Raw genomic sequence first — 27,119 nt, 5'->3', positions numbered from 1 at the left:
CCTCTGCGTGCATTTGTTGAAATGGACACAGATAAATGACAGGTTAACATGAGTGGGAGAGGACTGACTTTGACTTCTGCATAAGTCCGACGTTTGCTTGACATCTGGGCCAAAGAGAACATACAGAGTATACTAAATAAAGTCCACAACAATAGTGACAATGAGATAAACTGAAGGAGAAGGGATTTATGCGCACAGTGGATCAGTGACGAGTCAAGGTGAAAAGACTCTGAGAGTCCCCACTCTCAAGACAAAAAAGATAAATTTGCTCCTATGTACACGCCCCTCAGAAAATTATTTTTTTATTTGGTCCGCTCTTATTTGTGCACTGTGAAACCAAACCAGATTAAATAAAAAACAAACCAAAAAGTATAAATTTCACTCTGATTCAGACAACCCAAACAGACTATAGCTCGTGGAAACGCCTCTAAGTTTAACTAGTATTTTTCATTAGCACAACAGTAGTTCATGTAAAGTTCTAGGTAAGGACTTTTTAAAAAAATAACATTAAATTTGGCTTATTATTATTATTGGTTTGTAACATTTGTTTGCAGGATTGCGGGGTGTATGAAAGGCTTTTTTGATTTCAAACAGGGGCGTGACAGAAAAAGTTTGATAACCAACCACTGACTTAAAGGTTTATATAATTATCAACAAATCTTAATAACAAGTATTCTATAGTCCGTATATCCAAACTCTGATATATCTTGTTCCTCCATGCCATAGAGCTCTTGTCAAATGGTATTAAAAAGAGTCACCATGTACTGAGCATTAGGTGCCATTTCTTCATTACAGTGAATACAAACATTGTATGTTGTACTGTGTCTCTGAGCATGCTCAGTGACATTTGCCTGACACAGAGCTACTCTCCAGAGATTAAAAAAACAAGTCTCTGAGGTGTTTCCGACTGAACTGAATTGTTCACGTTCACTGAAATGAGGGAATGTAGTCCAGCGAAATTGTATGGCTCTTTGTACTGAATAGTTTTTAGATGACAATCGATTACTATGACACAGAGGGGGAAAGAAAAGCTATAGTGGGCTTTGGCGTCGTTCTAATATATCACTTAATTCATTCATACACTTTCATTGTTGGTTTAGGTTTGAAGGATTTGTTGATAATAAAAAAGGATGAAATAGAGCCGCCCTCATCCTTAAACATTACTTATTCAAGAAGTCAAGGCCATCCAGATCTGTCCTATTGTTCAGGAAATGGACCAAACGCAATGTTCCCCCGTCTCTCGCAGTCTATCCCTGCCTTTCAGCCAATCACAATGTCAGATCTGTCCTCCTCCTCCTCCTCATTCGTTCTCGCCCGCTTCTCTCACTCTGCCCCATCTCTGCACCGCTCACACTCTCTCTCTCTCTCCCTCTCTCTCCTGTCCCAGGGTCACGCTTTAATTAACACTTCAGGTCTTATGAGTTTCTCCACCTCCTGATACATGCACACACCCACACATAGTCACACACACGCACACACTTCGTGATCCCATATGCTTGGTGCTGTAAATGCTGATTGGAGGGTAAGTTTATTGACTCCACCACACACACGATGATTAGCACATCCATTTTCAATCAAACTGTAGTCAAATCCAATCTGCAAGAGGCACGCACATAGCTATGCATGTGCATACACAAACACGCATCCTCTTACATCAACACACACACAAACGTACCTGTTCGTGGGACTCTATGCCCATCGACAGAGTGTTAATAAGGATGGCAATCATGATTCCTCTGCTGAAGTATCTGCTGCCAACAATGAGTTCCAGTTTAGTTTGGAGTCCCGCCCAGCAACGTGCGCACAGTCTTTTCTTTGGCTCAAACACCTGTGCATCACCGCGGCAGGGGCTGCTACAGTGGCACGGGCTGTCACTATGACACGGGCTGTTGCCATGGCATGAGTTGCTATACCCATGATGCTGGTCTTCAGGCTGCTCATTAACATTTTCGCTGTCACTACGTTGGTTGTAGTAGATGCAGTACCGGCATACTGAGGACTCTCCTGGGACTTCACCCGGCAACGATAACCCCGGGTGCCCAGTGCAGCCACCTGCACGGACACAAGAAGGAGGTGATAAAGACGTGGGCCACAAAAATCATACATGCACAAACAGTAAATACGTGATTCTGTATGGTGTACTCCTGCAGACATTCTGTCTTTCGATATATTCTCTGCTCTGTAAAGGAGAGCACCTTCATTTCATTTCTGGGAGACACAAATTCAATAACATGGAAGCAACTGTGCAGTTGGGATGCTTTTGTGCAGAGGGGGAGTTCTTTTATTAGAACAGGGATGTGTGTGTCAGTGTGTGTGTGTGTGTGTGTTGGGGGGAACTGGCGAGGAGTGAAGCGGGAGTAAGATTTCCGCGGAATTCATTAGCGAGCGGCTCGGGAGGAATGCTCCAATGACATAACAACAAACACTAATCTAACACGAGCAGTTCACTTGTCACCACAATTACAACAAATTCATGTTTAACTGGAGACTGATAAAGTGAATCCAATCTAGTGGTTCTATGGGGTGCGTCTATATATCTGCAAGGAAACTTTCAGCAGGCAGTCTTGCAGAAAATGGCTCTGCTCTACGCAAAAAAAACTGTGATTTTCAGCGTTTTGGAGCAGCACATGTAAGCACATACTGAATAATTTCTACTCACTTTTTAGTGTATAGGAAGTGTGTCAGCTACAATTAGAATGTATTACTGAATTATATTAAAATTTAATACATATTATCTCTGTTACTTAACCCGTTTTACACATCAAGGTTACTCATCTTCTTCAAACACTGGAGGAGCTTTGTGAAGTCTGAGAAAATAGTCCCAGACGATGTCATCTTGATCATCAGGGTTCTTTTGGCTTGGAGACAACAATTTTGAAATGGAAAGCATGCGTTACTAACTGGGGTCGTGGAGTTTGCAAGATGTGTTGTGTTTTTGATGAATATGGGGGAGTTAAGGTCAGGATATCTTGGCATCTGCTGCTTTGATTTTTGACCATCCAGTTTTATGTTATTCTGAAATGTGAGACCTCCAATTTTATGGAAGTGCAATTTGATGGAGTACCCCTTTAAACCCTTCACAGCTGGGAAATCAACACCTGCAGATCCGCAAGGACAAGTTCTTCAGTCAAAATAGGTGTGTGGTTTATCAACAGAGTAACTTGACATTGTCTCTGAAAATATCTTCAATATCCTGTTGCAAATCATTTTAATGTATATTCACATCCTAACTCTCACATCTTACCAGGGGCGTAAATATAGACTGTGCTTCCCGCACTGAGTGGTTGCACTGGGGCCCGTAGAGAGAGCAGGCCCTCCAACAATAGCTATGTTTCCATTCACACATTTGATACACATTTAGAAGTATCACATTAGAAAAGCTGTATGTAAACGGAAAAATTCGATAAAACTTCCTCAATTGCAAAAAACTTGTCCAATTAAAACAAATTCCTGAAGACCTCTCTCCATTTTTCTATCGTAGATGGTTTGATAGCCAAGCAGACTTTTGCTTCCAATTTCGCAACCTCAACTTCTTCTGCTCTGTTTGCTAGCGGATTACTGCCATGCGTAGTCTATAGCGCCAACAACTATAGCTGAGTTGATTCACTCCAAACCAGTTGATGGCAACGCGCCCAATTCGCATTTCTTTTTTTGCGACATTTCAAAAGTTTGCTTAAAATTTACTTGACATTTGAATGGAAACACAGCTAATGTATTGGGCCAAGAACAGGCCCTTACTAGTAATTCATAGTGCCACCATAGGAATGCACCTTTGCTCAAAGAAGAACTTATATTAAATTACAAATGGTGCCATTTGCTATATATGCCCTTGAAAAGGCAAGCCCATCTATGTCATGGTTTTCATTTATGGGGGGTAAAATAGTCAATAGCAAGCTAAAACTAAATTACATTCCTGTTCTACATAAACTATAAAAACTGTACATAAAGTTTGAAAAATTAATAATTTCTTATTTTCTTTGGTATTTTTGTCATATAAAGAGGCAATGAAGACGGCTGGATAATACTGTGTGTATGCTGATGTTGTCCAATGTCAAATCTCTATTTGATCATGTGACAAGATAATACGATATAGGCTAAGGTAGGCACGAAATCTGTCAAGACCAACAAGCTGAGCACATCTGCCAGCCGAGTGAGCAAGCTGTCATTCCTTTCACACATAAATGCTGCAGTAAGAAAAGACAGAAGGAAAAAATAGAAAAGCTCCCTAAACTGTGTGTGTGTGCTTTATGACTAATAACTAGTGTGCACTAGGGCCCATCATAACTACCTCATGCCGCTGCATCTTATCTTATCTCCCCTCAGATTTCAAGGAATCAAGCGTAGAGGAGGAGATCTGGACAAGAAGTTATAGGTCAGGGAGAAATGTTTTGGATCAATTGTCAGTTGTTGACACCTCAACCTTTAGGCTTGAATAAGGAGTTTGACTTGAGCGTTTTGCTGTTATTTGACATAATTTTCTTTTTAAACTATGGTGTAGTGTGAGGTAAGACAGCATTTGCCTTAAGTCTTTCACAGCATCCTTATTTATGTAGCATGCAACTGCTGTAAATGTGTGTTTTCATACATCATCAAGTATTCTCCATATTTGTGGTCCACAAATCCCATGTGACTACAATACCCCGAGTGTGATCTTATGTAAGGGATAGACAGATGTGTTGCCCTGGAGCTAATTACCTGAATGTATAAATACACCACAGCGTTCTTGCATTCAGTTTGACTTGTAGGCCTGATCGAGGTCCATGACCGAAAAGCTTGTTAATATATTAAAAACAAATGTGCAGACTCTAGCGTGCAGACGCTCTTCTTCTTCTTTTTCATAAACCTTTGAGCACCAAAAAAAAAATGAAATTCACCTCCACTGTGTCAGAGGTGGCAGACGTCTGTGATCTGCATGTCTAAATGCTGCTGGGGGCGACAGGGAATTTGCTCTGTTGTAATTTGGGTGAACTGAGCCTCAAAGATTATTTTCTTCAAAGAAAGATTAAAAAGAAATAAAGCAAAGTTACCCAAATCGCTGTGACAATCAAACAAAGGAAGATTAAAGCTTTGTTGACAACTCTTTTCATCAAAAGAATCAACAAGCTGCTAACGTTGCTAGAATAAAGGCGGCCTCCACATCTGAGCATCCACCCCTGTAAGGTTGACAAGCTATGACCTTGAGAGCGCTCATTCACACTCACACACCCACACACCCTTTCGTTCTCACCATGCTCCACCACCAGCTGCGGCAGCCTGTTGACGGCCTCCTTGGCAACCAGCAGCTTCTGGTCCCGGGCCTTTGCATCCAGGTGACTGAGGAGGGGCGATATGAAGGGATAATTAAAGCCATTCCCTCCATTTCTGACAGCAGGCTCAGCCGGAGGCTGCTGATGCTGGTGATGATGCTGGTGATGATGATGATAAAGCTGATGAAGGTGTGGCAGGTCATTGGGAACGTGTCCTGAGTGCCGGTGAGCAAGTCCGTTCATTTCCCCAGCTCCACCCCCTCTGGCGGCTCCACCTCCTCTGTCTTTCTTGCACACACAGTGAAAGTGTGGGCGTGTCTGAGCGTAGAAGCGGGACAGTCGCCGCAACGCCTTGCGGCCCAGGTGCGCCACGTAGCGGATCATCTCCTCGTAGCAGCTTCCTGGTTGGCTGTCGCTGGCCAGCGTGGAAGCTGATTGGTGCAGCTGCCGGGCATGCTGCTCCGATTTCATTAAGGCGTGCTCCCTCTGCTTCGTTTCAGAAAACTGGGTTGCTATGACGACCAGGCACAGGTTGATCATGAAGAAAGAGCCCACCTGGTGATGATAGAGCACACATTACACACTGTTGTACCACACAGTACAGTATACAGTACATGTCGTCTAGCTGTGTGTGTGTGTGTGCATGTGTGTGTGTGTGTGTGTGTGTGTGTGTACACTTACAATAATGAGGAAGATGAAGTAGATGAAGTTGTAGAAAGAATGTGCATCCATGACGTAGTACATGATGTCCACCCAACCTTCCAGAGTAATTACCTGTATGAAAGCACACACACAGAGTAATCACAGTCAGTTGAGGTGTGTAGCGTGCATCTTTAATCATTCGTTGATTAAAGATGTATCCCTTTATATAAATCCTTCAAACATTTACCTGAAAAATGGCGATCCATGCATATCCAATGTTATCAAAGTTAATAGCTCCTTTGTGTGGGTTTACTTCCCCGGCCCGACACTCATTGTAATACTGGTACCAGTTTACACATGACACTTGTTCATCTACTGTGACTCCCATCTCTGGACGGGCCTCCTCAGCACCCAGGAAGCAGGAAGTCCCGGCTACACGGCGGCGAGGCACATCAGAGCATCGAAGCATCCCGTTCTCTCTTTCCATCGAGCAGATGAAGGGGTGGTCATCGGTGCCGTCTGGACGATAGTAGCCACTCAGGAAGGAGATGTTATATCTCCTGGAGAAGAAGGGAAAAAACATTTAATTAGGTAAAGAATGTCATTTTTTGTATTCAAAGCTTCCATTGAGTTTTTTCGGATGAAATCATATTTTATGACATTGTCTCCGTAAAAGAAATGGAAGAAAATAATTGTTTTTGTTATTGTGGTTATATGTATGTGTTCTATCTTATGTAATTTATGGTGCTGTTAGATTGCTGCTAGACCGCCCCGTTAATACAGGTGCGTGCCTCTCTTTGCGTGAAGCGAGCCGGAGAGCAAACAGTTTTTTGATCGCAGTGAAAATGTTGTTTTTGAAAAGCTAAACACCAACAAATATGGAATGAAGCAGAATATTTTGTTAGATTAAAACATGTTGTGAATTTTGGACATGATTACATCCATCCCTTTTCAATAAGTTTTGACTTTTGGATTTTACAACGCTCTGGAGTTATTGGAAATGTTTGGATCACACAAGTCGGAAACAATCAATGCAGCCACCACAAGAATCTGATTCTACAAATAGCATAATACTAATAATATAAGTGTAGCCTAATCTTTATCTGCAACTGTGCAGAAATACCTGGTTTAAACAGAATGAATACACATTGAAAACAACAACCTGTGCAGCATTCAAATGTTGATTTAGAATTTGAATGTTATGAATGAAGCTCTGAAGCTTCAGACTATTCAGTACAGCCCTACATTTAATATTATTTTATTTATACACATAAATAAAAATGATTATTATTAAAGCTTGGGTAGGTAACATTAGAGGAACCACCAAGAGTAAGCTAGATTATTAAAAATTATCCAACCAAAAAATCTGGCCCAGAGTTGCCAACTCTATTCCAATGAAGTCCCTAAAGCTAGAGAGAAACTCGCCAAGTCGACAAATCCACTCCGTCGACCTCCCTCCAAATCCACTTCCCCACAATTATCATTATGAACGTAAACAATGAACATGGCTTTTGTAAGTACTCACAGTTGTCAAGCTAGTTTGTGGAAGACTCCAATGATGCACAATGAGTGCAGGAGCAGGCAGGTAGTTTATTACAGTCCTGCCACAGCCACAGATTCTCAATTTTCTATTCTTTCTTTTGTCAGAGCATTTGATTTATTGATTGCTGTCTGGATGTAATGAGAATTTCAACAAATATAACAAAAAAAGCCTTTTACTAATATACAGTACTTAAATCTAACAGAGGAACCAAACACCACTTTGTGTTTCCTTATTGACAACAAATCCTCCGAAAATACCAAAACCAACAATGTGTCTGTTTCTCAGAACTTTTCAACTTCTTCTTCCTCTCTGTGGCACTCAGCCCGGAGCCCATTTGGTCCTTAAGAAGATGTAAATCTTCTAAAAATGGGTCACAGAAATGTAAATATAGTTGTACTTTTTGCATTAAGAGCTGGACACTGTCGTTTTTTGGCAGTCATTACTCAGACAGGAGTAAACATTGCATTTGTTGCGGACTATTTTCGGCCACAGATTAATAGACATTTGGTGAGCTAGTGGGTACTTACAACGACAGGGCTGTGTATGTGAGATTGACTCATTTTGGACAACAATGGAGCTCTATAGCACAGAGAAATGAGCTGTATCAGACTCTGGCTGCATGAATAGTACTTGTTAGTCAAATCATTTCATTGTTGGTTTTGGTCCAATAATGGTCTTGTGCATTAAACTGACAAAACAAAATACAAAAAAATATGTATATTGACAAATTCAGGTAAAGTTTGAACAATCTTTAGGAAGATAAATCATTTTAAAAAAACTTTTGTTTGTACAAAGGTCTGTTTACTGGAATAAAACAGAAACAGTGTGAAATACACAAGGGTGCTTAAGGAGGAAATGAGGAAACTGAGAGAGAAATACAGATGAAGGGAAAAAAGAATTGAGAAGGAGGGTGCAGTGGAGAGATAAGCAATCAATCATCTGTGGTGTAGAGAAGGGTCACAGAGGAGCAGTGCTCCCTCACTTCTTATTAAGAAAGGTCATTTTGTTGTTTATGAAGCAGAAACAAAATCCAAATTGCTAACTGGAAATAAAATCTAGAGACGGATTAGTTTTGGGTAAAAATGTACGGGCTACTTCTACAGCAGGCTAATGTGACCGCGAGATTAAAACAAGAGACAATAACAATGTGATATTGTCTTTCCAGCTGTAGTATGTTAGAAATGCAATCACAGACGCCTGACTCTGTGATAAAATTTGAATAATGCTGTTACAGTCATAATAAACTGAACTATTTTGAGACTACGGTTCTCCAATGTGACAACAGAGACTTACTGGCAAGTAACTGAGTAGTCCCTTCTGCTCACTCACTCTTGAATCATAATCACGTCTTAAAACGTATCATTTTACTCCAACACCTGCTAGTCTGCGTTATGGGGAAAGGAATCCCACTTCAACAGTCGGATCTTCTCTCTTAGACTATAAAGGTAATGGGTCTGGGACATTAGGAGTCTATTTATCATGCAATGATTTTCCAGCAGACAGTTACTGTATCTTATGCTCTGATCTTAACTTGGACAGCGGATCTGAACACTGATGTTACAGATAAAGAATGTGATCATATACACTCAATAGGGACACTTGTACAGTCTGATGTGATCTAATTAGGGCTGTAAATTGATTAAAATATCTAATCGCGATTAATCGCATGATAGCCCATAATTAATCACGATTAATCACAAATTAATCGCACATTTTTTATCTGTTCAAATGGTACCTTAAAGGGAGATTTGTCAAGTGTTTAATACGCTTATCAACATGGGAGTGGGCAAATATGCTGCTTTATGCAAATGTATGTATATATTGATTATTGGAAATCAATTAACGACACAAAACAATGACAAATATTGTCCAGAAACCCTCACAGGTACTGCATTTAGCATAAAAAATATGCTCAAATCATAACATGGCAAACTGCAGCCCAACAGGCAACAACAGCTGTCAGTGTGTCAGTGTGCTGACTTGACTATGACTCTCCCCACACTGCATGTGATTATCATAAAGTGGGCATGTCTGTAAAGGGGAGACTCGTGGGTACCCATAGAACCCATTTTCAATCACATATCTTGAGGTCAGAGGTCAAGGGACCCCTGTAAAAATGGCCACACCAGTTTTTCCTAGCCAAAATTTAGCCTAAGTTTGGAGCATTATTTAGCTTCCTTTGCAACAAGCTAGTATGACATAGTTGGTACCATTGGATTCCTTAGGTTTTTTATATGATGCCAGTATCTTCACTTTAAAACTGAGCCCGATACAACCTAAAAAGTTGCGTTAATGAAATAAAGAAATTAGTGGCGTTAAAACAAATTTGCATCAACACGTTATCATCACATTAACTTTGACAGCCCTAGTATTAATGTAACTACATGTTCATTATTGAGGTTGTAATTATGGTGTTGAACTGGACTGCATTATATTGAGAGTAATACTAATACTTTGACCACTCCATTTACATGAGAAGGGCATAATATTAGAAACAAAGCAAGAATAATGCACTCCAGTGCAACACCACCATCCACTACGACCTACGGGCGGCAGTAGTTCAGTCCGTGGGGACTTGGCTTGGGAACCAGAAGCTGCCCACTGCTCCTAATACTAGGATGGGTTAAATGCAGAGGGTAAATTGCACTGTGTGCTGTGCTGTGTACAATTGTGTGACAATAAAAGTTGATTTGCATAAACAAAAATGATTACCTTTCTGACAGTGTCAACAAAAGCTGAAAAATGATACGCTTCGTAAAAGTAGAATTAATGGCAGAGCTGTATTAGATTATACAAGTGTAATGAAGTGTGCCAGTGAGTGTATGTGAAAACATTAGGAGGGTATGAAGAGACGTCAAAATTAGATTATCCAATTTAAGACTCTCAATCGCTTTTATTGAACCCCCTCCAGAGTATTTAGACACAAGCTCAGGGACTGTTGGAAGCGCTGCAGCTCTGAAGGAACTCTTCTTCACCTACTCTGGGAATGTCTTTTGGCTAAAGGTTCATGAATGTATAATAAACATTACCCGGACCAACTTAGAGCTCTGCCTGAGGCTATATATTCTCAGTGATCCACAAATGACATCTCACAGTGGAGCCACGGACCGTATTCAGACCAGAATAATGGTGGGAAAGCAAATTATAATGAGAAACTGGAGGAACCCAGCCAGGTGAGCCCTCTTTTCAGCAATGTTTCACAGAGTTGGCAAAAGTGGCATCATCTGAACAATTTCTTTCAGCTCTAAGGACAGGACTGAGAAATATGTAAATGGTAAATGGACTTGCATTTATACAGCACCTTTCTAGTCTTCCGACCACAAGCGCTTTACACTACATGTCAACATTCACCCATTCACTCACACACACATTCACACACTGATGGCAGAGGCTGCCATGCAAGGTGCTGACCTGCTCATCAGGATCTAATCTAAATGCTCACTCACACACTGATGGCACAGCCTTTGGGAGCAATTTGGGGTTCAGTATCTTTACCAAGGACACTTCCGAGTCGGGGATCTTCCGATTAGTGGACGACCCGCTCTACCTCCGGAGTTACAGCCGCCCCATGTGGCGAAAGGGGGAGGCTACTTTGAATACTTTGCTAATGTGAACAGATCTTTAAAGCAAGTAAAGCACACATAATGTACACGATACTCACATACACACACACACACACTCTTTATGTATCTATAGAGTATTAATTTACTGCTTGTAAATTAGATTAAATTATGGTGCATATTAATATGTTTTTTTAATTTAATTATGTATTATATATATATATATATATATATATATATACAGTATATATATGAGCACAATGTTTATATCAAAATTCAATAAAATACTAATTACAAAAAACATTAATTAATGTCAGCCCAAAGTTTTATTTTTCCTATTCCACTATGTTTTATGTGGTTTATTTGTTTATTTTACTGTTTTTAATCTTATTTTATTGTGTTTGGGGGTATTTTTTTTGTTTTATTCACTGTACTTATATGTAATGGTGGTGTAGATTCGTTTCAATTGTTTATCCTTTGTAGAGTACATTATAATTAAGCTGCTATTTGAATAAAGGGTATTATTATTATCAATATTAGTAAGTATTCAGTTACAGCAGTAACTGTACATTCATTATGAAACAATTAATTAATTAATTGCACAGACTGTATATAAAGATGGACGACATGACAGCTCCCCTAAAAGTGAAGCCAAAACATCTGGATTGCCCCCTGTTGGCTGGCTGCAGTGTAGGTCTCAAACCCCACCCCCTCCATGTTAGCGGATGGGACATGGACCAAACTAAAAAGTCAAGGTACATTTTTCCCAAAGATGGTTTCTGTCATTTTAGGTAGTTCTTATCACGCTCATGTATGTTCAAGTGTTCATTTTTCTGATAAGTTTGGTTTTAATTAGTTATTAGATGCTATAAAAATGAGACATCCTTATTGACAGCAGTGACTGACAGCTGGTCTGAGTGAAGTAGTCAATGTGATCATAAATGTAGTTATAGAGATATTATCCCTGATATTTTGGCTTCACTGTTGTACAGTGGGAGGAAGTGGAGAAACGTCGTCCATCTATATATACAGTCTATGATTAATTGTATCTGACTACTCCAAAGAGTATAAAGGTTGCACCCCCACCTCTAAATACACCACTGTCAGGGATTATTATCTGAGTGGGATGGTTGAGCAGATGTGAGGTCAGGTGGTGAACATGATGTTATCTGATGTTATGCGATATTATCTGATCATGTTTGTGAACATGTGAGCGGGAGACTGAGGACGATGGTGTAACGGCGTGGGTTAGACAATGATCTGGCATGACATGTAGGATCATGTAGGAGAGAAGTGGAGTGACAGTGAAGCTCTAAGGGTTTCTGTTCAAGCAGCCACTGAGAGTCCCTGAATAGCGACACACAAAATTCACTTAGCCCTCCTAATCCCTTGATTTGTGATCTCTAATGCTGGGGGTTCCAGCAGGAAACACATTTACTTCGTCCCAGATGGAGCTGATTAGAGAACAAACAAGATCAGACTATCGGTGGTATTGATCCCCTCTTAGAAATAATAGCTGAGAGAAAGAAGCTAATCGGTTGTGAGCAAACTTTTGACACAGGTTTCAGAGTAATGAGGCAAGTGCACCCCTTTTTGTGACATCTGCCGGTTACTATGGTAACTCACATCTTGACATCCTCTCCCATGAAACAGCGGTTTCTCAGCAGCCCCGCCCACAGCTGCACGCCAACGATGCCGAATATGAAGAAGACGAAGAAGCACAGTGCCAGCACGTTGCCCAGCATGGGAAGTGTGTCTAGAAGGAGGGTCACCAGGATACGCATACCTGCCAACACACACACATACAGCACAAACACCATAGGCAACTACGCACATACTAGCAAATATCTGCATGTAAACCTAACTTTCTAGCAGAATGACAGTCACAGGAAGTGTTGGCCAGAGAAAACAAATCTCCTAATGGATTGTACTCAAAACTGGAGCAGTGCAATTAATTGAATGGCAAATAATTAGAGTTCAAATACAGATACAGTGATTGGCCTCCACCCCACTCTGCTAAAGAGCACATATACAATTTCTTCCTCTTTACTGCTTCTAGACTTGGCTTCTTCAAACACACTCAGTCTGAGTTGTGCCAAGGTCACAGGGTGAAAAAAAAAATTAAAAAAAGGTAAGTTGGCTGGTTTTTGCACCGAGCCGTTAAGAACAACGCAAGAATCCCAACGATTTCCTTGACTTTGTTCACTGTGTCCTGATTTGTTTAAACATGCATCCATCAAAAGGAATGCTGGAGCTGCTAATAGCAATGAAATGAAGAGGAATGTACAGGTCAGCCAGAGAGTACAAGGACGGTGACACATTTTTCATTGTCTTGGCTATGATTGCGATTGCTGACTTTCAGCTGAGGCTCTTTCCATGGAGGAATTACATCACTATTTATACAATATGTTACATAATAGGGGACAGAAAGTTGATTTGACTTCAGGACACACTTGATATCGTTCCTGCTGATGCTCTGCCAGGCCTGTACTGCAGTCATCTTCATTTCTTGCTTGTTTCGGGGGGCTTTCTGACCTAAATCTGGTCGTCAGCAAGTCAAACACACAATGAGTTGGACTGCAGTCAGGTCTGTGAATTGTCCAGTCAAGAATTACTTGGCCATGAAAATTTCCTTAATTGCCATCCCTCTTCTCTTCTTCTCTTTACAGTCTGAGACCTGCTGCATTGTCCTAAAGTCAGGGGAGTCCTATACTGTTATTCACACATTTTGGATGTGAACACTCTTAAAGGTTTATAGTCAGCACTTTAACCTCACAGTCACTGTTTCATTTTAAAGCCAATGTACTTGAGTACAGAGTCAAAACAATAAAAGACAATGAAAAACGGTCATAATACTGAGTGTATGTTGGAGGAAAAAGGAGAAAAACTCACTGGGAACTCTGTTGATGGCTCGCAGCGGGCGGAGAACCCGGACGGTCCTGATAGCTGATAGGCTGACGTTGTGTCCGTCAAGCGAGTACTCCAGCATTCTGCGGAGAGGGAAAGCCACCGCAGTGTCACTAGCATCCTGATCAGCCTGACCTTGGCAAACCCTGGACATCTACAGGGACTCCAGCAGAACGCAGTGCACTGTCTCTGGGATACATAGCCTTTTAACTACCAATCACCGAGGTCTCTGTCTCTCAGGACCGAATGATGCTATTGTCATTCTGCGGAGCTGTCACGCACACACCCAAACTTCCGCCGGTTCGTCGAAGCACGCGCACACACACGCTTGACATTTAACTGGCATTAAACAAGTGTCTAAGCTTTACACAAAACACACGCATGCACACACAATTTTGGCTCATATTTAATGTCAGATGCGCGTGTGAACATGTGCATGCGGGTGTGTGCGTCTGTCAAATACTCACCCCACTATAACAATGAAGAAGTCCAATCTGTTCCATGTGTCACCTAGGTAACCGGTCTGACCTATGATCCCGAGAGCCACCATCTTCATCACCATTTCCCCAGCAAAAAACACAAAGATCCCATCATCCAGAGCCTGCACACACACACACAGAGAGAGACACACATGCACCCAGAGGATTAGTGTAAACTGATTAAGTGGGGGAAAAAAATTAAAGCAAAAACTTTTCAGACCCTTGATAATACTGTCTCAAAGCTGAACATAATTAGTTTGTAATTTCAGATTGTGTGTGTATGTGTGTGTGCTTTACCTGCAGCAGGAAGGGTGTGTGGTCACAGGGCTGGAACATCCCGAGAGTCACACAGTTCAGCAGGATGGCCAAAATGCTCACGCGCTCAAACCATGTGACACAAGGTTAAGGGTCAACACCAAAGCAGAGATTGATCATTGATCACAATCACAATAATTCAATATTAGCACATCTCATGAAGCTATGCTTGTAAATTTAGCTCATTAGGTTGATTGACAGCTAATCACAACGAGCCAAGTAGATTGCTGCTTGCACTTCCCACTTCATCTCCACCCAGGTGTCCTCCCCTATAATTTTCTAGCTCTAGTACCTGTCAAGGTGTTGGTGAGCAATAAACCCAAATCTAAGCTGTACCATCAGAAACCAATAGGGGATAGTTGCTGAGTCAGTGTTTTTCTAGAGTCTATGAAGTTGACTCTAGTGTTATGATTTTATTAAAGAGGACCTATGATTCATTTGTGCTTTTTCCCTTTCCTTTAGTGTGTTATATAGTTTTTTTGTGCATGTAAAAAGGCCCGCAAAGTTACAAAGCCCAAAGTCCACGCTAAAGGGAGTTACTCTCCCCCACAGAAACTCTGCTTCTGAACTGCCTGAAACGTCCCGCCTTTTCTTCCGTGACATGGGGATGTCACCAAGTGACACATTGGCATAATACCTGCCTAGCAGCTAGTTTGGCACGCCCTCAAACAAAGCGAGTTAGAGTGGAACTGGAGTGGCGCCTGAAGAGCGCAGGGGGTGAGCTCAAACAGAGCGTCTCAGACAGAGGGTGAAAAAAAGGTGCTGCCGGTATGAGAAAAATAAAGCGTTTTTTGAATATTAAAATACAAGTGTGCACCTGAAAATACGCATAATAGGTCCTCTTTAATGTAATTACAGATGGGTGACAACGTTAAGGAAAAAACAACATAAAGTGTTTGGTGTCAGACCACCTCAAGCTGCCAGAACAGCTTCAGTGCTCTCTTTTACAAGTCTCAGGAACTCTACTGGAGTGATAAACATCATTGTTCCGAAAGATATTGGGGAGCACTGTCTAACATGTCACTCTAAAATCTCCGAATGAGATCTGGTGACAGTGAAGACCATCATTTCATTCTCATCAAATGTTTCAGTGACCCCTCATGCCCTGCGCGGAATCATCTGCATTCATTATGTTTCTCCGTTCATTTATTCAGGTTTTTCCTTTGATTTGATACCAAGCTGTATCCAGCCAATGGTATAATGTCTGTAGAAACCCAGAGGAAACTGACATTAAACGTCCTGCCATGTCTATCTTGCGGTGTACAAAACATTATCAAACGGAAATTACAAAATATCTGCGAGCATGCTCCAAACTCGATGTGTGAATTTAGCGCCTCACAGCTTGCAAAATCAAATTTGCAAGCACAGAACTGAATGTACTAACCTAAAAAACAATTTTTATAAGGATGGAAACTTGCTATAATAAGCTTAAATGTATCAACTTTAATTTACAGGCACAACTTCTGACAGGACATTTTGACATGTTTAATATTCGCAACTACAAAAGAAAGACAGCTACCATGAAACAGCCGGTAAGACATTTGAAGTCAGTTTAAGTGTAAACTTGCTTATGGTGGGTGTTTGTGCATCTGTGTTGCTTGCTGGCTGTCAAACTGGAAGAAGGAGCACGGCTCAGAAGTGGAAAGCAGAGAGGTTTAAAAGGGGAAATAGTCTGAAGTAGAAAGTTAAAGGAAAGATCGTGTTGGTTTCATACAAACACTGACACACACATACACACTCACTATTTGGGCACAAATGTGAAAACTGCTGAATGGATAACAGAAGCGTATTCAAGAGCCAAGGACGCATACATAACAAAGCCCGGAGCTTGCAAATGGACACGTACACATAGACACACATGTGCGCTCACACACAGAGTCCCCTTCCCGGACACTTTGCTCTCGAGAGGGCGGAAAAATTAATGAGAGTACAATCCTTTATCACCCTTGAGACAGGGAGAGAGAGAGAGAGAGAGAGAGGGTAATCCAGTGTCCTCCCTTTGCTGTGGTTGCCATGGGAACCCCCATCTCACCGTGGGAACTGACTTCTGAGTTTCACAATCCGCTTGCATCCTGTCTGGACTGGAACACAACACAATTAATGCGCACACATAAACATACATAAACACACATACACAATAGAAAATGATGTCCTTCAGCGCAACTCCATCCTTCATTTCCTCAATGCTGCTGAGGAGGGTCATCTACAGCATCTTACATAACCCTGAGGGTCCATAAGACACACACAGACACACGCACGCATAGTTAAAACAAGGGACAGGGCAGGGTCAAGGTGTGAGTGATGGATGAGATGGGAGTATTTCCACCGTTGGTCCATCATTCAACATCAGTGATGAAACACAGTGGGAACGTCCTTTCCTCTGTCCCTCTGCTTCTTTGCTTTTCCTTTATCTACTCTCACACTCAACCTTTCCCTCTATCTTATTTCATTTTCCTCTACAGCCCTTTCCCCCCTCTCTTTGGCCCAATTATTTTTCTTTTTGCTTTGCTCCTCCTGCTCCCTGTCTATCCCCCTTCCTTTATATAGTGCGGTATAATTTCCCATCTTCATTCCATATCATTTCTTGCATATCTTTTGTGCCTCTCCCTCTCCTCTCCCGTGCACATACGCTCCCCCTTTCTCTACGAACCGCCCTCCCCGTCCGTTTCTCCACATCTCCACATATGACTGCCCTTGGGTAGTAGAGCTTTAGTCTCTCTGTCAGAAACCTGAGTCTCAGCCAACAGATAAACTACAACTACACTTAATAATTAACATTGTCAGAGAGATGGCGAGGCACGGAGACGGACGGGGTGAGAAATAGTGATGTAGATACAGTAAGGCAGAGGTGGAGGAGAGAAAAAGAGGGGGCAAGAAACAAGGGGAATTATGAGATGAAGAAAAATCGCTTCATGCCTAAGTGAAAAAAGCACAGCTGCATAGCGTTATGAGAGAGGTTAAGACCCTGGCGATATAAGCTTTTAAAGGTAAACAACTGAAAATGTTACGTGGCCTCCAGTCTTTGTCCTCGCTCCATAATTGTCTAATTTTCTTGTTCTTCCTCCCTTTCCAAAAACCACCACTTCCTCCTCCTTGTCTCTCGTGCTCTCCCCCACTCCATCTCTCTCTCCTCGAGTGCCAACACAGGTAATAAAGGTCAGGCAGACATTATAAATCAAATCAGATCACATCACCCTGATCTTTCTGGCATCATTCTCCACCCTTGGCTGGGCTACACATGCCAAGGCCAGTGTGCGGGAACATTTCCATATGCAATGTTCATTAACTTAAAAGGATCATCCATAGGGACACACTGGCCATCTGGACGCACACAGAATATATGGCCACACTGTTTTGCCTGAGGAGGTTTTAGATTTTCCAGTGTGGTACCACTGTCTCATAAGGCAACCTTCATAAAAGGTTAGAAGTTGTAACTTTCACAGTTTTATATATCAGACATAACCCATTATTAGGAACAACTTCTGGGCTACCAGATTGTAAAAATCCATTTGGCTGATGTATATCCTCCTCCAGCATGACACTTGTTTTGACTTTTCCAGTGGACCATTTGTCCACTCACCTTCCGAAAAAGCTCTGTAGACAATGAGGACCAAAAGCCATTTATTACCAGCTTATTAACATTTACTAGATGGATAGTTGTAAAATCCATTCACTAATGACTTAGGGCACGTTTCCACCAAGCAGTCCAGTTCAGTTCAGTTCGTTACACATTAGAGGGGTTATTTTGGGTTTCCATTAGCAAACATTGTGGATGGTACCAATAGAACCACTCCATTTTGGTACCACATCAGTCAAGGCTCCAAGCGAGCTGAACCGATACTAGAAGTGGAGTTAAAACACTGCAGACCACTGATTGATCAGAGAGAATCGTCACTAGCGCGACATGGGATATCCTGCACAAACTGGCACAAAACTCGTGATATTTAATCAGCCAAGCTGTCGTCAATAGTGACCGCAATTTTTTATTCACTCAACCCAGATTTTAAAAAATGGCAGCTCGCAAATCTACACCGTACACTATGCTGTACAATTGGAGACGTTTCTCTGTTTGGTTGCCGGTAAAATTATTCAGCGAGGGTCCCGTTGACCGTCTATGGCGATCAGCTGAGAATTACGCCTACACTGAGGCGGTAATATCTGCAATGGAAACACAGCTAGAGAAAAGGACTTGGTACCAAAAGTGAGTCGGGTCGAGCAGAGCCCTACCATGCGGTGGAAACACAGCTTTAGTCAAATTGACTGTATAATTGCGGAGCTGCTGGATTACAAAATTACAAATGGAGAAACCTGTGAGTCCTTATTAATGACTTCTTATAACAGATGTTATATTTTCACTAGCCCAACACTATTACAGCTGCTATGCTATTATTGTGGCTGCTTCTCTCTCTCTCTCTCTATCTATCTATCTATCCCCCCAGCCGGTCTCGGCAGATGGCCGCCCGCCCTGCGCCCGGTTCTGCTCCAGGTTTCTTCCCAGTAATCGGGGAGTTTTTCCTGGCCACAGCGCGCTTGGTGGATCATGTTGGGTCTCTAAACTATGGTGTACGGTCTAAGACCTGCTCTATATATAAAGTGTCTTGAGATAGCTTCTGTTGTGATTTGACGCTATACAAAAATAAATTGAATTGAATTGAATTGAACTAGCCATGCTAGTGGCATGGCTCTATGGGTGGCAATGTCAGTTGATTGGTCCACCACTTTGGTCCTGACTGAAATATTTCAACAACTGCTAGATGGACTGCAATGAAATTTGGTACATATATTCATGGCACCCAGAGGATGTATCCTAACGACTTCGGTGATCGTCTGACTTTTCATCTAGCACAATCATCAGGTTGAAACTTTAATTTGTCAGATACTTGGTAAAATGGTCTATCAAGCTGGGTTTCTATGGGATAATGAACATTTTTAATAAAGGGTAAACCTAAGGATTTCAAATAGATGAGGGTTTCATTTACGAACTTGATGGACTTTACTCTTAATATATCTTATTTCTGCTTTTGCTTTTATATCATTAATAAGTTATAATTTATAACTTTTTTTTATAAAGTTATGTTTATATATATTTGATTCTGATTGTGTTTTGTGTGTCTTATGCAGACACAAAATCAGAATACATACATTGGATTTAAAGAAAGACTTGGGCTACATTTATAATTGCAGACATGATTTTAGTAGTATTGACCAATCAATCACGTTGGGCTTTGGTTGCATCAAGGTAAACAAACCATGTGGAGAGCAAAAGAGATGGAAAGCATTGGCTGAAATGCAATCTCGGAACCCATCAGCTGCCGTCTGATGATGATTTCGCTTTTTATTGGTTTAAAATGAGCTTGTAAAAAGGGTAATTGTGAAACAATGCGGTCATAGACGTCGTCTGTCAACAGCGGAATCCCAGAAATATTGGCCGTTGCCCCCAGAGGCTAAATCGCTGTCAGACCGATAGCCAATGATTTGGTTTAATTGGTAATATTTGGTCAATAAAGTGTCACAAGTTTGTCAATTTCTTATAAGCCATCAAGTCTGGAGTTATTGTATTGTAATGTCATAAATAGGGGTCCTCCTGATGAATTTAAGAGTTATCTTACAAAAAAAACAAAGCCAGTGTAATGCTGGAGGCTCAACACTAGCCACAGGGATTTTTCACTACCTGGCAACCAAAAAGTTGTTTTTACTAATGACACAACTGACCTATAATTAAAGCTGTCAATGTTAACGCGATAATAACGTGTTAAAGCAAAAACGTTTTAACGCCACTAATTTCTTTAATGCATTAACACAATTGATCTAGGTTGTAGCTCAGTTTTAAAGCTAGTGAAGATACTGGCATGTCTATGCCGTATATACTGTGTTGTTGCCTGTTGGGCTTGAGTTTGCCATGTTATGATTTGAGCATATTTTTTATGCTAATGCAGTACCTGTGAGGGTTTCTGGAATTTGTCATTGTTTTTTGTTGTTAATTAATTTCCAATAATAAATATATACATACATTTGCATAAAGCAAACATATTTGCCCACTCCCATGTTGATAAGAGTATTAAATACTTGACAAATTTCCTTTTAAGGTACATTTTGAACAGATAAAAAAATTGAGATTAATTTGCAATTAATTGCAATTAAATATTTTAATCGATCGACAGCCCTATAATGCATTGGTAAATTACTTATTAACCATAAATGAATACAAATTATAAACCAGATACAGGGTCCCTTTCTAGAAAGTGGTATTGATCTAAATAAAATGTGGTTTGGATGGAAATCCTCAAATGTGAACTACTGTGTATGAATGAGCAACCTGCTCACTAGTTTCCTCATGCACTTTGCTTTCACGCTGGTATCCTCACACAGACTTGATTAAACGTAACCTAGTTATGCTCAAAGCCTGCCGTGTCCAGTGTGTGTGCGTGTGTCCCCTGTGTGTGTGTGTGTGTGTGTGTGTGTGTGTGTGTCTCCAGTGTGTGTGTGTGTGTATGTGTGTGAGTGCAAGAGAGAGAGAGAGGAAGAGAGTGTCTGAAAAGAAGGTGGTCCAAGTTAAGTTACTGTCAAGTTGTCAAATCCTCTGGCTCCACCCCCTTAGAGTGTGACAGCTGGTAACCATGGAAACACTTGCAGGAATCATGTTAATTGGCTGAAATGACAGCTCACCCTACTTTGAGTAAGACCTCCTCCTATCCATCGTTTTCTCCCTACCACCCTCCTCCCCCTTACACACACACACACCTCAACCCAATTAAGAGGCAGTTTAGAATGAGGAAAAGAGAGAGATAAATAGAAGGGCAGGGGATTGATATTGAGTAAAGGGGGATGAGAGAAAGAAGAAAAGAGACAGAGCGCAGATGAAGAAAGGCAGGCAGAGAAAGGTACTTATATAGGAGTGACAGATACAGCTTTTCTCATCTTTAAACAAAAGGAAATGCTCTGAATGTTTCATGCACTGCTGAATAAGTTATGTCCAGTGTGCGTGTGTGTGTGTGTGTGTGTGTGTGTGCTTGCTTATGCACTTCCCCACATGTATGTGCATGTTTCTATGCGTGTCATATGTTGCATGGAAAAGCTCAGCACTTCACAAAGTAGGCGCCTGGTTCCGCACTTCACACAACGTCTCCTCCTCCCAAAGAAAACAGGAAATTACAGAAATCAGTGTAGCTTTGAAGGAATACAAGAGTATGTTATATAATAGCAAAAGCCAATCTTGTTTTGGTTCCAAATAAATTTGTTGGATGTGCTGTAGGGTGGAGAGAGATGTACAGTATGTTGTAAACATGGCACAAAGGAGGGATGACTGTGTTTCTAAGAGGGAGGAAATGGAAGGACAGGAGATAGGAAATGAATTTGTAATATGTACTGAGTGCAAAAAAAGAGGCAGAAAGGAAGGAGGGGTCACTTCAGGGAAAAAATGGGACTTGCAGCTCTTGGGGACTGCCCCCCTCCCAGTGCGCTCACATTAATGTCCCTGCCGACAACGTCCACCCACATTACTTCCCCCACAGATCACTCACACACACACACACACACACACACACACACACACACACACACACACACACACACACACACACACACACACACAGACTGTTAGAATAAAGTATAGAAATATATATGAATAAACAGAAAATGGGACACATGCCAGTAGCCGGGCTGTATGGACACGCAAACAAAAAAGGATGACTGACAGACACGCAAACACACACAAAAAACAAACAAATACTGCAATCGGAAGTAACCGGGCCGTCGGGGCAGAGCTACGCTGTTGCCAAGCAACCAGGTGATTCCTCTAAAGAGCCTCTCCATGGGAGATTCCCTCGTTTGTGTGAGGGCATTCACATGCTTCTGTGTGTGTGTGTGTGTGTGTGTGTGTGTGTGTGTGCGTGCTCGCATGTATGTGTGTGTATGATTGTGAGAGTGTGTGTGTGTTTGTAAGTGTGTCCAGCAAGTTAGTGCTGACACAGTGAGCGTACAATAATCTGGGATGCGACCATGGTAACAGCCCAGCCGGCTACAGAGGAGTTTTGTTGATGGCATTTGTAGTTTTTTTTCTCTTTTCCTCTTGGTGTACATTTTATTTATTCAGCAATTATGTATTTATATTTTATAGAGTACACAGAGTGCTGACAGTGGCAAATACCCGCAGACAAGCGCACAACGACACGCGCACGTCCAAGCAGAGGAATACACACACATCGGCACGCACACACAGAGTCATAAGCAGTGGAAAATATTCAATTTGGAAAGCCTTGACAAATCCCTGAGGTGTTGCTGACGTTTATGCCTGCTTCGGAGTATTCATAGCTGCTCACACACACACACACACACACACACACTACAGCGCTGATAACTACACACTCGCACCTTCACGTCATCAGCAGAAATGGAGAGAGAGAGAGAGGTTGAGACAGAGAGTGAGAGACAGGGAGGGGAATGGGAGGTGAGACGATGAAGACAGAAGCAGAGAGAGGTTCGGGAGGTGACGTGAGTTCTCACTATTTGTGACTCCTGCTGTATAAATGGAGGCCGGTAACAATGCTACTGACAGGCGACTGTAACCCTGGAGATTCATTAGGGCTTGTAACTATGGAAACCTCCAATCAGGGAAAAATGTTACCCATCTTTTCCCATAACTAATGGGTCCAAGGAAATACCTGAGGTCTTCCAAACACACACACACACACACACTCACACTCACACACACACATGGACATGTACAATACTGACCTTCCTCCCGTCTCCCTCGTGTGTTTAAACCTAAAGTAAACATCTCAGTGCTTGGTGCCTTGTAGGTACAACGGCTTTGAGAAAGGACAGAGCTGAAACGCAAACAGACAATGTCTCTCTCACATTATAAACACATTCACACAAACACACACATGTTCGCAGTGCTTCAGGTACACTCCAGGCGGTGAAGGATATGGGTGGCAGACAGCTCGAAGGCACCAGGAGCGGGGAGGGCTGGTTTGGGTCAGAGCCAAAAGAACCACTGGTGCTAGATCGGGGTACGGCAGCTCCTCCTTTTCCTCCTCCTCCTCCTCCTCCTCCTCCTCCTCCTCTTCTTCCTCCTCTTCTTCCTCCCCCTTCTCCTCTCCCTCAACTGACACATGCACCTTCTCCCCCTCCTCCTCCTCATCCCCTTCCTCCTGCGTTGGTCCTCTGTGCTGCTCATGCAGGTCTGGGTCCTGGGTGCCCGTCATGGCCGTGCTGTGAACAGCCTGAACCTAAAAGAGGGGCGCCGGCAAACTGTTCAAGACATGACAACATATGGATGCATGTGTGTGTGTGTGTGTGTGTGTGTGTTGCCTTGTGGCAGGCACTGCAGCTCCTCAAAACAAACCGGAACTGCGCTGACTGTGAAGCCTGCCATCCTGTACTAGACCCTTTACCCTCTAGCGAAGCAGCATAGAAAAAAAAAAAGATCCTTCTCTGTTTTTCTCTGAAACAATATCGACCTTCAGGAGAAGAATCACAGCAAGCAGCCCTGTACAGGAAACATAAATCTACAAAAAAAACTAAACGGAACAAACTAATAGACGTGAGCCAAGGTGCAAACACAGATTCAGTGATGACAACCGGAAGCACTTAGACCATTCATTATAATCCTACAGCTGTACAATTCTGTGATGACAACAGGCCATTACTGCTGATGCTTTTAATCCAGACTGGCTTTAAACAATCTGGACATACAGAGAGAAAGTAGCTTAGACGGCCTTTTCATATTTCTATGTAGAGTGTGTGTTTTTTTTTTTTCATTTACAATCAATATCCACTCATGATGATTAGTGTTACGTATGGCTCTCAGAGTTTAGATTTTTCCTTGAGCTATAATTTATCATAACATCTCATGAATTGCAGTGACACTGCCTAGCTACAGCTGCCTTTGGTTCATTTTAATAAGTACTGACTGGAATTTCCTGGAGCATTGGAATATCATGTAGGATATGTCCAATTGAATGATAATCTCAATTTAAATTAAAGAGCTTGATCGCAAGAGCGGATTCGTTTCTTGGCTTTTCATTTCTTGTTTTAAATTGCATCACATTTTCTGCTTTATTGGGCAGTGTGCGGTGGAGTTTGGCAGGGAAATATGGGAGTTAGAGCATGTGACACAGTCCACATAGTCTCACTCTGGTCCACCGCGTGCTCATTCCTTTGCTTTATTGATCCCCTGAGATTCTGGCAAATTTATTCCAAAGCTACCAATTTGTTATTAAGTAGGAGCAAGGGCTGGCTTATTTGGAAAAGCAAGCATAAAGAAGAATAAGAACAATAGAAGTCTGGGCCAACCACGAGTCTGTGCAGGCTTACTCTGCCTACAGTGTGACAGGACAAGCTGGCATGCAAGTTCACATGCAGCGTAGAGAGGAGTGTTTCTGTGTGTGTGCCTTTGATGAAAATAATGAGATTGAATCTGCCAGTATCCTCCTTTCCTGTGTATTTTCATTATGGGCACGTCGCCTAGATTGTGTGAGGAGTCCAGGGCCGCACAGTTTAAGGCTTTTAGTTGTGATTCAATAGTGGCCGATGGATGGACATCAATCAACTATTGGAAGAAAAAGACAGCCGTTCTACTGCACAGTTAAAAAACCTGCTGATGAGTCCTTTCAAAACACTTTAAAACTCATTATGAGCCTCCCTTTTCTAACAGCTAGGCCATGTGGAAATTAAATCATCATCTCAACCAGTCAAGAGAACAAAACATATTCACACCTCTAAAGACCTCTGAAACACATTAAGTTTTATATTCCCACTGAGCAGTGAGCACTCATCACAAATGTTTAAATTGCATAAAAAATTAACCAAGAATTTACAGCGTCATGCTCAATAACACCAGGGCAAAAACAACAAAATATCCATCAATTCAAACATTTTCGTTTCACCCTTATAGAGTGATAATATACATCCGCCTGAAGGCCAACCAGTATCATACATCCGACCGACGACATCCATGAGGCTATACAGCATTCCCCAGCAATACACTCAAACGACAAAACAGTCTAATGAATCCTTATAATAAACTGTATAATTAGATAAAACCAAGCATCTCAAAATCAGTCTCATCCTTTTTTTGTGATATGTAAAATATATATAAGCCTAACATAAAGTAGGATGAGGTCAGTAACTTATATATCCACACTTTGCCTATATGAGAATATGGCATTACACTCAAACGAGAAACAGTCTAATGAATCCTTATAATAAACTGTATGATTAGATAAAACCAAACATCTCAAAATCAGTCTCATCCTTTTTGTGATATGTAAAATATATAAAAGCCTATACATAAAGTAGGATGAGGTCACTAACTTATATAGTACCACACTTTGCCTATTTATGAGATCTTAATTTCTTCCTTATTGTGGAAGACACACACCGCCATTGACAAAGAGCGACATCATAGGATATCTGGGCATTTTCTTATTGTGCCATTGGCATTCACCAAGCAGGACAGGACAGCAGAGCAAAAAAAAAAGAAAAAAAAGTATATTATATTGCACAAATACCAAAAACTTTGTCAGCCGTGCTTACCGTGGAGCAGCGTCCATCCACCAGCTCCATTCACTCCGGGTCCGCCTGAGTCAGAGTCCGCCCTGAGCTCCAGGAGCCCCGGTGCTCCATGTGAGAGCAGCCCGCTGGTCCTCCGGTCCTCCGGTCCTCTGCCTCCTCCTCAACCTCCTGCTGCCGGTATCCAAACTCAGTCCGGACTCGGGAGGATAGGGGGAAAAAAAGGGGGAACAAAATTAGAGGAATGTGGCGCAGAAGTTTTAATAACCGGGAAAAAAGTAAAGTTAAATGTAACTAGGCGGCTCCAACATGCGTCTGCGTCTCCTCAGCCGCTGGACGCGCTCTGCAGTGTTCAGGTACCGGAGTTCAGGCGCACGAGGGAGGAGAGGAGAGGAGAGGAGAGGAGGAGAGAGGAGCATCAAGCCAGACACACAGAGGCACACCGGACATACTCGGGTTTTACCTTCACAATAAGGCAGTCTGGTCCCGGAAGCTACACACAGTCTTGAGAAATATGGATAGTTTGATCAAATATTAGTTACAAAAAATAGTACCTGGTGGGCAGGTAGGTTGTGCTTGATGCTGGTGAGGATTCTCACCAGCAGACTGAGGAACAGTTTTTTCCCCCAGGCTATCAGACTTTTAAATAGATAATTCATACGACACCTTCTCAGACAAAAATATATCTTATTCTGTTTATACTGTATATGTATGTTCTTATATATATGTTTTTAATAGGCCTGTATATATTTTTAATATGCCCGTGTACAAAGTATTTCTTCTTTATAATTGTAATGTAAATGTAATATAACTTATTATTTTAATGGAGCTTCCCAGCAAAAAGTATTTCACACATTTGTACCTGTATAACCGGCATGACAATAAACATCTTGAATCTTGAATCTTGAATGCA

General features: G+C 41.7%; 1 protein-coding gene across 3 annotated transcripts in view; it reads right to left on the bottom strand.

Moving 5' to 3' along the window:
* The window catches only part of LOC119485208 (voltage-dependent T-type calcium channel subunit alpha-1I-like), a 52,518-nt gene extending 25,863 nt beyond the window's left edge, over positions 1–26,655 (bottom strand). The window contains exons 1-10 of one of the 3 annotated variants that reach the window (XM_037764603.1): positions 26,231–26,655; positions 23,621–23,922; positions 14,675–14,768; positions 14,366–14,499; positions 13,884–13,981; positions 12,618–12,777; positions 6,136–6,448; positions 5,928–6,020; positions 5,228–5,801; positions 1,676–2,052 (exon numbers count right to left, since the gene is read on the bottom strand). In XM_037764603.1, coding sequence (XP_037620531.1) covers positions 1,676–2,052; positions 5,228–5,801; positions 5,928–6,020; positions 6,136–6,448; positions 12,618–12,777; positions 13,884–13,981; positions 14,366–14,499; positions 14,675–14,768; positions 23,621–23,922; positions 26,231–26,260 — 2,175 coding nt within the window. In that variant the 5' untranslated portion in view covers positions 26,261–26,655. The remainder of the gene's footprint in view (positions 1–1,675; positions 2,053–5,227; positions 5,802–5,927; positions 6,021–6,135; positions 6,449–12,617; positions 12,778–13,883; positions 13,982–14,365; positions 14,500–14,674; positions 14,769–23,620; positions 23,923–26,230) is intronic. The other 2 variants (XM_037764602.1, XM_037764604.1) reach the window with 2 other exon arrangements.
* Positions 26,656–27,119: the final 464 nt, after the last annotated feature.

This window comes from Sebastes umbrosus, chromosome 3 (assembly GCF_015220745.1).
Source record: "Sebastes umbrosus isolate fSebUmb1 chromosome 3, fSebUmb1.pri, whole genome shotgun sequence".
Lineage (NCBI taxonomy): Eukaryota > Metazoa > Chordata > Actinopteri > Perciformes > Sebastidae > Sebastes > Sebastes umbrosus.
This window is presented reverse-complemented; position numbering and strand designations above follow the sequence as displayed.